Source organism: Macaca nemestrina, chromosome 11 (assembly GCF_043159975.1).
Source record: "Macaca nemestrina isolate mMacNem1 chromosome 11, mMacNem.hap1, whole genome shotgun sequence".
Taxonomy (NCBI): Eukaryota; Metazoa; Chordata; class Mammalia; order Primates; family Cercopithecidae; genus Macaca; species Macaca nemestrina.
The window spans coordinates 94,659,813-94,675,220 of NC_092135.1; the positions used below are offsets into that span (position 1 = coordinate 94,659,813).

Consider the following 15,408-nt stretch of genomic DNA (forward strand, 5'->3'; position numbering starts at 1 on the left):
CTGTTTTCATCAAAGTAAAAAAATTACATTAAATCTATCATGGCTGTAAATGATATAGCAAAGTAAAAGCTTTCACTTAAATAATTTTTAGTTTAAAAATACATACTTGTTTAGTATCAGCATCAATAAGATCAAAGAATGCTCGAACTGTAGTCAACTGCAATTGTTTACACCTAAGGAACAAAGTAAGTGTTACAAATAAAACTTTCTTAAAACATATACTTTTGATCAAAATATGCACAATTCTATTGTTTAGTGGAACATCTGAGTTTCCTTTAGTGCTCTAAACTCAAAAATTATGTAATAAATCATTCTTATTAAGCATATATCTTAAATATGACACCTATAAAAATAAAGCAAATTAAATCTTCCTGGATGTTGGCCAGAATTTTCAGGGTCCTTCTGTTTTCCCTAAATCCCCTCACCTAGCCTAGCCATAGATGTACTTACCTACCCCATCTTTATATGCCTGAAGTATGTCATTCTAGCAGATACTACTGCTTGCACAGCCAGAGAAAAGTCAAAAGAGAATCTTTAAGCTGAAACACAATGAGATAGATATATCATGGTCTGCCTATTTCTTGACCCATATGGATAAATTTAATTCCTACTTGGTTTTCCATGTGCTCCTCCATAGAATAGTCACTGCTCCATTAACCAAATCTGAATATGGTGATTGGCCAGAAGCTCACAAAGTCCTACCAAAAGTGCAGTTGATTCCACCCAACTAGGAAAAACTCAAAAACTTTGATATTTGATGTTAGCTTCATTTGAGACTAATGCTATTGGGTTTTTAGGAGATTGTTTTACATGTTGTCACAAGGACCTTGGTCAAACTGAAACAAGAACCAAGATTAGAATTCCAAGCTTCTCAATTAATATTCCTTCCATAGTCTTATTTATGGATGAAGTTTTAAGAAAGTTAACAAACCAGGCCAGGCACGGTGGTTCACCCCTGCAATCCCAGCACTTTGGGAGGCCAAGGTGAGTGGGTCGCCTGAGGTCAGGAGTTTGAGACCAGCCTGGCCAATATGGTGAAACCTCATCCCTACTAAAAATACAAAAATTAGCCGGGCGTGATGGTGCATGCCTGTAATCCCAGCTACTTGGGAGGCTGAGGCATGAGAATCACTTGAACCCGGGAGGTGAGAGGTTGCAGTGAGCTGAGATTGCACCACTGTCCTCCAGCCTGGGCAGCAGAGTGAGACTCTGTCTCCAAAAAAAAAAAAAAAAAGTTAACAAGCCAATTAAATTACTGTATTGAGGAGAAAGAGGACCATGACAAATCATCAAAATAAGTTATACAAGTATTAACTTACCACACAATGGAGAGGTGGTCTGTTGAGACCCAGGTCTTAGGCACTGCTGAACTCTAAAAGAAAAGAAAAAAATAATCAAACTTACGAAAAACACATTTGTTATTCTCTAAAAGGTCTGAAATTCTTACAAGCTAATATTTAGAAACACATAATATAGTCTCACTATATTGTGATGCCTAGACATTTTTAAATGATATTCTTATAAAAGGTGATCCAAATATATTAGAATTTTCCTCTATAAAACAGAATTCTTTCTAAATATCACTCCTGGTTAGTCAAGTTTAAATTACCTTTTAAAAATTATTAAAGCAACCACAGACCCTTTCCTAAAGTTTAATGCCTGACCTTTTTTTTTTTTTTTTTTTTTTTTGAGATGGAGTTTCGCTCTTGTTGCCCAGGCTGGAGTGCAATGGCGTGATCTCGGCTCACAGCAACCTCCGCCTCCTGGGTTCAAGCGATTCTTCTGCCTCAGCCACCGGAGTAGATGGGATTACAGGCATGCACCACCACACCCAGCTAATTTTGTATTTTTAGTAGAGACAGGGTTTCTCCATGTTGGTCAGGCTGGTCTTGAACTCCAGACCTCAGGTGATCCGCCTGCCTCGGCCTCCCAAAGTGCTGGGACTACAGGCGTGAGCCACCACACCCGGCAATGTCTGACTTTTTATTACTCTAATGAGAGACAAGTTTAAGATTCTTTAATAAATCACAGTTAATGCATAAGTTGCAAAAGACATTCTGGTAATTTTAATTTTGACTAAACTACCATTTGATAGATTCTAAGATGTTATTTCTTCATCAGTGGTGTACCTAAGAAATACCTAGGCCTAAGGAGATTTTTCAAACCAAATATGCCTGATCACAATTCCAAAACTACCAAATCTGACTTTCCCAAGTGGGGTCCAGGCTTATATATTTTGAAAAAAAAAAATCCCTAGCTGATTAGGATGTATACAACTAGTAAAAGATAGATACAAGGACAAAAGGCTTCTAAAAAATTAAGTATTTGCAGAAGGCTTCCTAACAATGGCACAGCACTCCTTTTCACACCAGATAATGATCTCTCTGTGAATAGCATCTTACACACAATAGGGGCTCATTAAGTAAATCTGATTTTATTTTTCATAGCATCTCTTTATGTACCATCAAAGAGACAAGGAGCTGCCATCACCAGAACTGTCAAAACAAAATGAAAAGAGTAGACTAACAGCATAGATGTCAGAAAATTTACAGAGGCCTAAAATGTCTCTTTAATAAATGAACTGAAAAAAAAAAGATATGTATAACTTCTAAGGAATCACTATTACCCTTGATCTATAAAGTATCTTTGGGTTCCAAGTTCTGAAGTGGGAGGAATCTACAGCTTACTTGATGAACGTGTAAGTACTTGACATATTTAGAAATTACGGCTGATAGTTTACTAAAAAAATTAGACAACCAGAGTTCACTGTTGTTCTTAAATTACATTAATGGTCAGTAGAGTAAGAACTCTTAGTAGACAGCATTTACCATTACCAATATAAAGTTGGTTTACTTTCATTCAGTTTAATTAATGCATGTGTGCTAGAGTTGAAAAGGAAAGGCAACACAAATTAAAAAATCAGTTGCTCATGATTGTTGTGTTGAAAATTGCTAAATGTCTACCAAAATCCATTCTTTTTTTCTTGCACACTTGGCTAGACTTCAGCTCTTAGCCTGTCTTGCTTTAATATGTGACCAAGGCTGGGCATGGTGGCTCACGCCTGTAATCCCAACACTTTGGGAGGCCAAGGCGGGCAGATCATTTGAGGTCAGGAGTTTGAGACCAGCCTGACTAACATGGTGAAACCCCATCTCTACTAAAAAATTTTCAAAAAATTAGCTGGCCATGGTGGCGTGTGCCTCTAATCCCAGCTACTCAGGAGGCTGAGGCAGAAGAATCACTTGAACCCTGGAGGTGGAGGTTGCAGTGAGCCGAGATTGTACCATTGCACTCCAGCCTGGGCAACAAGAGTGAAACTGCGTCTAAAAAAAAAAAAAAAAAAGGACTGAGTTTTTTCTAATCGTATGTGAGCAGGAGTGATGTGTGCCATTTGTAGGCCTGACATTTGCCTCGTGTTCTTTCTTCCTTCTTGTAGTTGAAGATAACTGCAGCAACCCTGAAAGTAAAGCATTCAACATGGAATGCCTACTCTCTGCCTGAGTTCCTGAATGGAAACTCATGGAAAACCACACCAACCTAAATATCCACCCAGGGCAGTTACGTGAGTAAAACGTCAACTTCTATTGTGCTTAAGTGTCATTACCTGTGTGGGACTATATTACAGCAGTTTAGTCAACCCTCTTGATACAATTATGGTCTCTAACTTAAAAGATTTTTCCAGTCCTAATGGATGTAAATATCATTTAACTATTCTTGAGATAATCATTGAAAAATTGTTACTTGTTAATAATTTTTTAAAGTGAATATACATGTAGATATATGAAAGACTGGAATATCTGGAGGCTAAAAAATAAATCTTAGGTTATACAATGGCCAGCTTTGATAAAGTTCCATAAGTAAAATATCTTCATCAGAGATACAAAAATCAGAGATAACAAGCTCCCTTGAAAGCAACACATTATCAAACGGATTAGAAAAAATAGGGAAATACACACACACCCATGCCTACACACACACACAAAAAGATTAAAGTTCTTTAAAAGATAAGCTTTAGGATGTCGTATCAATACAGCATCACGCTCCAGACAAGGTCCAGGAAATAAGTTACATCAAATTTCATATGACTAAATCATCTGTGTTTACAAGGAGTTGACATTTAGTCTTTTGAGGACTTCCAACAAATATCTGACCAAAATATTCAACACCAAATAGCAACATTCATACCTCTAACAATGAGGTTTGATAGATTTACTAATTTAGTTCCAAAGCTATTCTGGCTACATCCCAGTTCCTCTAGTTATATGAAAATGGTGGGTAATAGCAGAATAGCTTAATAATTTTTGTTCTATGTATGGCAAGCATTCAGTAAATAACCTATTTAATGAATGAACAGTAATCTAAAGTAGGATAACAGTAGGTGAGATAAACAAAGGAGTATCTATGAAGAGGTACAACTATGAAACAGTGACTTTCTAATGTTATCTCCTAAAAAGCAAAAGGAACAGACAGACTACATTCTATGCATTTTCTCTTCAGGAAGTAAGTTATATTTGGAGATGATGTGTATACCCAGTTAAGAAGCTAAGACCTTAACTGAAGACTTCAAGGTTAAATATACATGAAAGAAGTCCTAAGAGGAAACTTGACTCACTTTACATAGATTATGTATCCCAGTTAAAGATCAAATACTTGATGTCCTAGCAGGGAAGAATAAGTAGCAAATTAATTAATCAGGGTTCTACTTATACTATTTATACTGTCAAAGCTAATCATGCTGTTATAAAATAGGTAAACTTTCATTCAAGTTTAACATTCAGGAGTATGTGATATGTTTGATATTCCACTATGATTATATCTAGTACAACACTCAGATATAACTGGATTCCCCTTCTTTCCAGTCCACACATTCTTATATTTACAACTCTAATCAATGAACAGGCTCTTATTTTGGACAAGAAACCATTACTCCTCATAAATAAGGGTCATTTTCATCAAGTTTCTAAGATCCTGTGTACTTACTTTTTTTTGTTTGTTTTTGAGTCAGAGTCTTGTTCTGTCATCCAGGCTGAGGGGAAGTGATAAAATCACAGCTCACTATAACCTTGAACTCTTGGACTCAAGTGATTCTCCTGCCTCAACCTCCTGAGTAGCTCAGACTATAGGCACTTACCACCATGCCTAAATTAGCCTGGATAATTTTAATTTTTTTTTTTGTATTTTGTAGAGATGGGGGTCTCCCTATGTTACCTAGGCTGATCTTGAACTCCTGGCCTCAAGCAGTCCTCCTGCCTTGGCCTCACAAAGCACTAGAATTATAGGCATAAGCCATGGTTCCTGGCCATCCTTTTTACTCCCTATAGACATACGCATCCACAACTCTGCCCTCCCAACACATTCATATTCATTCATTCATTCATATTCCCTCTTTCTCTCTTTCCCTCTCTCTCTCACACACATGCATGCACATACAGCAGTGCAACACCACTAACTCAGCAGTCATTACCACGCAGCTATACATTATTTCTTCTTTCATGCTCTACTGGGTCTATTACATTACTATTTCAGTAGAATCTTAAAAAAAGATTACCACAACAGATAAGGCACTGGTATGATGGCTTAATTTTGGTAGAAAAGTCAATCCTGAACGAACTTGGTAATCCCGGAATCCTCCAGCTACAGAAAGTGTGGTTAAATTTATGTGTCGAGCATTTAGAATCCAATAGTTGTTTACAGTCGTATAAAAATCTGGTAGGGAATAAAAAAGAGACATTAAAAAATAGTAGCCATTCCCTGAAAGAATAAGATATCTATACAGTAATATTAATATTTAACTGAATTTTTGCTTAAGTCATTTCATCTATAAACAGTGTGTTATTCACATTTCCCTACTTTCAGTAAAATCAGTATCTTTACACATATTCCTACTTCCCCATTAAATAAAAGTATAAATACTAAGAGTTACTAAAGGTATCAATAAAAAAAAATCCCAAATTTTACTAGTTTTGTATCCATAAGCAAACACGTTTCTACATTCCACAAGGGTGATGCTTATTCATGAGTCACACAGTATAGCAAAAAGAGAAAATAATAATATTCTTCCAAAGGTAAGAATTTACATTATCTTACAAATTATTGTATAATTTAAAATATACATTAAATGTATACATTACAAACTGCATACATCACATATGTGCAGTATTTTATATATCAATTACCCTCAATAATGTGGTTTAAAAAAAGAGCGATAGACCCCTCCCTATGATGGCAGTGTCCCAGCTTAAAAAGCCTTAGCTTGGGAGGCCGAGGAAGGTGGATCATGAAGTCAGGAGTTTGAGACCAGCCTGGCCAATATGGTGAAACCCCATCTCTACTAAAAATACAAAAACTAGCTGGGCATGGTGGTGTGCACCTGTAATCCCAGCTACTCAGGAGGCTGAGGCAGAAGAATCACTTGAACCCGGGAGGCAGAGGTTGCAATGAGCCGAGACTGGGCAACAGAGCGAGACTCTGTCTCAAAAAAAAAAATGGCTTAGCAAATCTCTTCTGTGGCCAACCACCACCACACGAGCACTATTTAAATTCTTACAATCTATCAGGACAATACCATTGACGTTAGTCTTAGGACTATGCTACTGCGGAAAACCTCAGGTTAGGGTTCAACCCATTTATTGTAACAAGTAGTTCAAAGGGAAGAACCTGCAGACAATTTTTCACTTTGTCTATTGAAGGTGAAAAAAGCCTAGTGTCAAAGATTAAACTGAGGCTAGGGCAGGGGATTTCTCAATTCTTTTTCTGATTATCAAAACTTAATGCATTTTTATCCTGGCATTTGATCCCACTCAGGGCTTCAAACACTGGGTACAGCAAGCTGCCCCCATTAAAGATCTCAGCAGTACTTACTTAGATTACCACCTAGCAGACTGACTCTTAACATCTGGAGAGCCTGGGATGTAAGTACCAGTGGGGCACACATGCCATATGTCTAGATAGTTTAAAAAGTCAAAAATCCAGCTAATAACCTGTTAAATCAAATATATTTTTTCTGCCTATCTTGAAAAATACATCATCGAAATAACCTGCAAGGCCAGGTTCAAATTAAGAATTCTCAGACACCTCAGAGTTAGCCACTGGATGGTGGTAGCAAGGGAAGAGCAGATCTCCAGTCTCTTACTGTGCTTCTCTTCCCATCCCAATTGGATCCCGCATGACAAGGGCCTCATGTGCACATGCAAGCTCTGTCTGTACTTTCTGCAGAGCTCTGCCTTGGCTACAACTCAAGCTTAGAATTCTACATACCTGCCCTCAGGAGAACAAAGAAAATAAAGAGACCCACACAGGTCTTGGAAGCAGGCTTAGGGCACATAGACAAGAAAAGTCTGGAGGCAGCCGGGCATGGTGGTTCACACCTGTAATCCCAGTACTTTGGGAGGCCGAGGCGGGCGGATCATGAGGTTAAGAGATCGAGACCATCCTGGCCAACGTGGTGAAACCCTGTCTCTACTAAAAACACAAAAATCAGCTGGGCATGGTAGCACGTGCCTGTAGTCCCAGCTACTCGGGAGGCTAAAGCAGGAGAATCGTTTGAACCCAGGAGGTGGAGGTTGCAGTGAGCCGAGATTGCACCACTGCACTCCAGCCTGGCAACAGAGTGAGACTCTGTCTCAAAAAAAAAAAAAAAAAAAAAAAAGAAAAAGAAAAAGAAAAGTTTGGAGGCTTGGTTAGCTAGATCCCAGTGCAGAAGTAAAGACACAGCCTCCACGTGGGGAGGCTACTTAGCCTTCATACTTCTCACCCTCTGGGAAAGGGTAAGGGCAGAGCAGCAGGAGCCTCCAAAGCGCAGAGCCCAGTGCAGGGCCTCCTTCCTCCTACGGAAAGGCAGTATTTTCATCAAGTATAAGCAGGGAATCCACTTCTGAGGTCATATGGATCTCTGTCTCTCAAAACCTTAAAATTTTCATTCTAATTTTGACTTAGTAAAATAAAAAGAATAAATATAGAAGAGGAAAGACTTGCTAATCACAGGAAAGGTACAGGATTCTTGACCCTAAGAATCACTTTCAGCCTGAGCCTTATAGAGACAGAACAGTGCCACCCTCCAAAGCAATAAAACCTATTGAGGGTGCATTCCTCAAATAATTTTTAAAATATATTTAAGTCATTCTAATTTAATCTATGCAGGTCATCTACATATACCACACAGAATGCAATAATATAAAGAGTTCTCAATTACGGTGACAAGTACTATGACTTTTAGCCTTTAATTTTTTTCCTAAACCTAAGGTCATTTAAGATTTTTAGACTACAACAAATTTAAACAACTTCATTATTAAAATTAAGATGTTCTTTATTAAAAGACTTCTACAGGCAAAGTTTTAAATGTACCAACAGAAAAACTGGGCCTCATAATAATTACTGTTGCACCAGATACTTAACAGCAAATAAATTATTCTTTGGCAATGCTGTTATGTCAAGGAGGGCACTTTAGAAAAACTACTTTGGTTTGGAGTCACTGGGAAATATTTCTCACTTAACTACAAACAAAATTTTCATCAAAATTAAGATAATGCAAATTTTTATAGGTAAGAAGCTATATACATTTACTAACCAGGAAGAATTCTTTCTAAAGATTTTCTTCTACTCATATAATATTCCTATAAGCAGTGAGGATAATCTCTGACTTTTTTTAACAAAAATTTGAGAAAACAGACATTTAATTCTTATTCTGTGACATTATCACTTTTGATTAGATGATGTCAATCACAAACTCCTACATTTCATTCAAAATTCCTGCAAGATTATAGTATTATCTATGGTTTTATTTCCTATGTTAATGTACTTCAATTAACAGGCAGTACAGCATGCAAAGTTAAGAGCACAAGCCCAGAAGCAAGTTTACCAGGGTCAAATATCGGTTTCACTAGTTTCTTGACACATGACTCTGGGCAAGAACATTATCTTGGCCTTTTTCTATCCATAAACATGAGGATAATAATGGTACCTACCTCACAGGACTGCAGTGAGGATTAAGTGTGGTAATACATCACGTGAAGTCTTTAAAACCCATAACATAATAAGAGCTCAATAAATATTAGGAATTATACCTCATTATATAAAGTGTTAGCATACCTTTGTACTTAAAAACTAGACATTGCTACTATTTTACTTAAATATAAGCTTATTTTGGATAGAGTCCTAAAACAGTTAACAAAGCATAGGAAGCTTAAAGACATCTTAAGAGACAGGGTACCATCCTCAAAAATCACTAAACTGGCCAGGCATGGTGGCTTATCCCTGTAATCCCAGCACTTTGGGAGGCTGAGACAGGCAGATCACTTGAGGTCAGCAGTTCAAGACCAGTCTGGGCAATATGGCAAAAACCTGTTTCTACTAAAAATATAAAAATTAGTGGGGCTGGTGGCACACACCTGTAATCCCAGCTACTTGGAAGGTTGAAGCATGAGAATCGCTTGAACCTGGGAGGCGGAGGTTGCAGTGAGCCGAGACTGCACCACTGCACTCCATCCAGCCTGGGAGAAAGAGCAAGACCCTCCCTGTCTTTAAAAAAAAAAAAAAAACAAAAAAAACAACAAAAAAAAAAACTAAACGGAAGCCCTAGTGCCTAAGAATTATAAAACACATGTCAACCACGTTAAGATGCTATGGACAGACAAAACTTAACAGTAGCTTCAATTATAAGCCTAAGTTCAAAGATATAAAGAGACACACACTCAGAATTGGAGGTGCTGATTTGCAACCGAGTTGCTTCATACATGGATAAATCTGTAGCATATTCTAAGGGGAATAGCCCTAGAGATTTATTTATTTAATCTTAAGCAACAATGGGGAGGTCAGTTAATGTTTACCTAACAGTACTCACCTGTAATGAAACGATCTAATGGCATCACAGGAGCAACATGAGGTGTGGCTTGTGTAATAAGAAGATTTATCAGATCGTGCTTAAAATTTTTCAGTGTAAGCAATGCTCTTGCAACGAGGCCACCCATAGAATGACCAATTATTGCCACACTTTTTGGAGCAAATTCTTGACCCTATTAAAATAAATCACCATGTCATAATTAATACTTTTTTAAGTATTTAAAAAATACTAAATATTTCTCTCTGCATATGAGCAATTTTATAGGAAAAAGAAAATCAAACTATATAACCTCCCACCATAAGGTACAGAAGTACATTTTCATATAGTTTTAATTAGTGTATACATACTATTTTGTATTCTGCCAAACATTTTTAACAGGTATATCTTGGTTTTCTGGGCCAATAGGAACAGTTGGTCTAGCAAATCATGTTTATACTGGTTGTTACACTACATGTAATCTGAGGCATAATTACATTTCGTATGTACAAGATTATTAGGTTTTACAAGACATAAGAAATCAGATAATTTGTTTGAAACTGAAAATATCACCCAAAAAAGGCCAAGATGATTACAGTTGTGATAGCAATATACTACCTTATCATGTTATCTTTTATCTCATCAAATTATTTCTCTATTGTGCATTTTGGTTTAAAAATGAAGCAGCATTCCAAACATTTATTCACTGACAATTACAATATTTTATTTTTTAGATAAGTGCTTTTCAAGAAATCTTTTATTTTCAACAATCTCCTCAGTCTCATTATCAGACTTTTGCTCATCACCCCCAACACGGATCCTTCCTGTGTACCATCTCTTCTCAATGAGTAGAGTGAATCTTGTGCAGAAGAGTTAACATAGGAGGCCTGAGACTACTGTCCTTGGCATGGGCTGGATACAACGTTGGCTCTTGGCTGGAATCTGGAACCTTATATTTTTGGGGGAGATTCCCACCATTCCCTAAATGATAAGAGTGTCTAAAACGTTTGTGCAAACAACACGTTTTATGCTGAACACCTGCTGTCCTCCAGGCTGGAATTTTGGTATGTGCTAGGCAGAGGGTATCTATGTGATAAGTCCCCAGTAAAAACCCTGGGCACTGAGTCTCTAATGAGCTTCCCTTGTGTATACTATTTCAGCCATGTCATAATATGCTGGTATAGGAATTAAGTGGATCCTTGGTGATCTCCAATACAGACCTGATCTTAGCGAAAGCCATCCCCTACAACTGTGCTCTGAAACCTATCCCCTTTGACCTTCTCGAGTACATCACTCTAGGAATCCTTCTCATTTTCTTCTTGCATTATTGCTTTTCCCTATCTACTAGATCATTTTCATTAGTGTATAAATATACTGGCATTCTCTCTTAAAAATAAAAATAACTCCCTTTTAATTCTCCCTTTCCCCTCAGTGACTACTTTACATTTCTTTACAGCAAAACTCTAAAAACAAGTTGCAGGCCAGGCGCGGTGGCTCACGCCTGTAATCCAGCACTTTAGGAGGCCAAGGTAGGTGGATCACTTCAGGTCAGGAGTTCGAGACCAGCCTGGCTAACATGGCAAAACCTGGTCTCTACTAAAAATACAAAAATTAGCTGGGCGTGGTGGCACGCGCCTGTAGTCCCAGTTACTCAGGAGGCTAAGGCAGGAGAATCACTTGAGCCCAGAAGGCGGAGGTTGCAGTGAGCTGAGATCACGCCACTGTACTCCAGCCTGGTGACAGAGTGAGACCCTGTCTCAAAACAAACAAACACAAATCTCCAATTTCTCAACTTCCATACACTCTTGAATTCATTTCAATCAGACTTTCACCCCAACATGCCACCAAAACTGCTCTTGCTAAATCACCAAGGAATCCAATGGTCAATTCTTAATTCTTTTTTTTTTCTGAGACAGGGTCTCACTCTGTCACCCAGGCTGGAGCGCAGTGGCACAATTCATGGCTCACTGCCGCCCCAATCTCCTAGGCTCCGAGTAGATCCTCCTACCTCAGCCTCCCAAGTAGCTGGGACTGCAAGTGTGCACCACCACATCCAGCTAATACACTATATTTTCTTTTTTTGTAGACACAGGGTCTCACTATGTTGCTTAGGCTACAATGGTCAGTTCTTAATCCTCATCTTATTTGACCTATCAATAACATTTGACACAGTTGGTCACTTCTTCCTTCTTTGAAATATTTAAGTTAGTTTCTTTGACAACAAACTCTCCTGGTTCTCCCTTTGCCTCACTGGCTCCTCCTTTTTAGTTTGTTTCTGGTTCCTTCTCATCTCTCCTCATTTCTTAAAACTGAAGTGACTCAGGCCTCAGCCCTTAGATCACTTCTCTTTCATACCTTTGTTGAAACCATCGGTGATCTCTTCCAGTCTAGTGGCTTTAAGTGTATCTACACACTGTCAACCTCTCAGTAATTATCTCGAGACTGTACTCCTTCTCTTGAACTCTAGCCTTGAACTCCACCTGTACAGTAGCATACATGGAATGCCTAATGTGCATCTCAAACTGAATCTGTCTAAAACTAGACTCTTCATCTCCTCCATATCTGTTCCTCCTACACTCTTCCCTACCTCAGTTAATGGCAGTTCAATCTTTCCAGTTTAGCCAAAAAACTTGGGGTCATCCTTAACTCTTCTTTTCCTCTCACTTTGCCCTTCCATATCTGATCTGCCAGCAAATTGTACTACCTCAACCTTTAAGATTTACACCGATCTGACAATTTCTCATCACTTCAACTGCCACCACCTTGATTTAAACCACCACTATGTCTTGAACACACCCCACCACTTCCTCCTTAGCATGCCACTGTTTTATAGCTACTTTCCCTGTGCAGCATGGCATTCAAAGATTGAAAAACACACATTTTTAGAGCCCCTTTCTTTGTCTCACTGTCTTCTTTCTCATACTGCTTCAGCAGCCCCCAATTCCAATTCTCTGCTTTCTTTAGCTAAGTGATATCAATGTGCCCTGCTTGATCTCCTCTTACTTGCCCCATGGTCTGGAAAATGCTTTCAGGCAGAAATTCAGAGCAATCATGGAGCTCACTTCTTCTAGGGATCATAGTGCTTTGCGGCTCAATTGTCCAACATCTCAAAACAGGTGCTTCAGATATCTTGACTAGTTTTACAGTTGTTTACATATGCAGGTGGTCTACCCTAGTACCAGTTACTTAGTCATAGCTAAAGGTAGAAATATATACCAATGGTTTTTAGGTAATGCATTGCGCTCGTAATTTATATATAAAGTTTTAAAAGGGTTTTCTTCCTGAATTCACCATAAGAAATGTTTCTTATAAATTTAAACTTCAAAACCATTATGGAGGGCAAGATAACAGACTCTCACAAAAAAATGTTTGTGCCTTCTCTGCTTCAACTTCCATATAAACAAATACATTATTTAAAATATACTGAATCTCTCTTTAAAAAGGTGCTGATAGGCTGCACCACTATTGATTTGCATACTTATCTCTCACCTTATAGAGTTTGAGAATTGTTTTAATACATTCATGTACAAACTTGGTCTGCTTCTGAAGACTTCCACCATACAGAGCCACCAGTTCTTCATTGAAGTTTACACTAAAGAAGTCAAAGTGGTACTTGAAGTCAATGTCCTCTGCTTTTCTGAGTGCAATGGAGCCAATAGAACGAACTGCAGAGGAAAAGAGTGAAGTGCACAATATTAAACAATATTTACAGGTCTCATCCATTTTTTCTTCAGAATTTCTTAGTAAATAACCTTATCCTGCATCACAAATATAAACCACCTATTTCAGGATGAAATTCATTAATAGTACCAATTTAGAACAAACTAATCTAGCAACTGTATGCCTTGAATGCAGTAAGTGTGACTTAAATATTTTTAAAATTAAATAAATAAAAAGCAAACAGATCACTCACTCTCTACCTTCTTTTCCTTTGGTAGGAGCAACAATAGCTAAAAAGGCAGGATTCTTTGAAGAATAAGACATATAAATTTTGCCACACTTACTGAGGATTTTGAGAATGACAAGGTTCCTACAAGAAATATCCATTCATCACCTGGTTTAGATATTCACGCTTCATTTGTCTTTTTCTCCTACACAGGACATCCAACCCATCAGTAAGTGCTTCCATGACATAGCTTCCAAATCTATCCCCAGTTGAAATTTCTCACCATTCCCACCACTATTGTCCTAATCCAAACACCACTATCTCTTATCTGAACTACTCTAACAGTTTCTTTACTGGTCTCCCTGCTTCCACTCTTTTTGTTCTTGTTGCTGTTTTGCAAATCTTTTAAAAAAATATATTATAAATTGCCTATATTAGGTGGCACAAAAATTGTAGCATATGGTTTAGCAAACAAAATACCTGTCTGCCATTTCATTTTGTAAAAACATATACTACGGATACATTATAATCCACATATTATACAACTCACTATATAAAACTATAAAATTCAATGGTTTTTAGTATATTTGCCATCTCTGGTATATATTGTACAACGATCTCTGAAATCTAACATTAGACATTTTTTAATCACTTCAAATACAAAACTCTGTGCCTACTGGCAGTCACTCTCCATTTCTTCACTCCTTCCAACCCCTAGGCCTAGCAAGCACTGATCTACTTTCTGTTTCTATGGGTTTGCCTATTTTGGACATCTCATATAATACGTGGCCTTTTGGAACCAGCTTCTTTCACATAGCATGATATTTTCAAGGTTCATTCATGTTGTAACATGTATCAGTCCTTCATTCCTGTTTTCTATTGAATAATATTCCATTATATGAATATGTCACATTTGATTCATCTATTCATCAGCTGATGACCATTTAAATTATTTCTACCTTTTGGTTATTATATGCTGCTATGAACATTTATATACAAGTTTTTTTGTGGGTATGTTTATTTTTCTTGGGTAGATGCCTAGGAGTGGAATTTTTGGGCCACATGATAGCTCTATGTTCAATATTCTGAGGAACTCCCAAACAGTTTTCCTAAGTGGCTGCACATTCTGCATTTCCACCAACAATGTTTGAGGGTCCCAATTTCTCCACATCTTCGCCAACACTTGTTGTTATCTGTCTTTTTTTATTACAACTATCCTAGGATGTATGAAGTACTATCTCATTTTTTATTTATAGTTCTCTGATGACTTATGATGTTTTAGTATCTTTCCTGCTTCCATTCCTGCCCTTCAAAGGAAATTCTCTTCATAGTGAAGCCAGAGCAACCTGTTTTTAAAAGTAAATCACACCTACCAGATTGTTTAAAAATTTAATATCTGACAATTCTCGTGTTGTAAAGGACGTGAAGCAAAAGAAGGTAAAATATACTGCTTTTAGGAATATAAATTAGCACAATCGGTAAAGATTAAAAAGATACACATAACCTGTAACATGGAATTACACTCTTGGATATCTATCTTACAGAAGCACAGGTTTATGTGCTCCAGGAAACATATGGAGTGAAATTCATTATTTTTAATTGCCAATAAATGTAAACATTTATTCTGTCCAAAGACAGAAGGGACAAATCATGGTATAGTCTTACAACAGAATAATATAGAAAAAGGAAAATGAATGAATCACAGCTC

General features: G+C 37.5%; 1 protein-coding gene across 1 annotated transcript in view; it reads right to left on the minus strand.

The window, feature by feature from the left end:
• Positions 1-15,408, minus strand: part of LOC105468162 (post-GPI attachment to proteins inositol deacylase 1) — an 83,676-nt gene that overhangs the window by 60,142 nt on the left and 8,126 nt on the right. Inside the window, exons 3-7 of the mRNA XM_011718207.3 lie at positions 13,304-13,479; positions 9,839-10,010; positions 5,549-5,706; positions 1,320-1,372; positions 107-173 (exon numbers count right to left, since the gene is read on the minus strand). Coding sequence (XP_011716509.1) covers positions 107-173; positions 1,320-1,372; positions 5,549-5,706; positions 9,839-10,010; positions 13,304-13,479 — 626 coding nt within the window. The remainder of the gene's footprint in view (positions 1-106; positions 174-1,319; positions 1,373-5,548; positions 5,707-9,838; positions 10,011-13,303; positions 13,480-15,408) is intronic.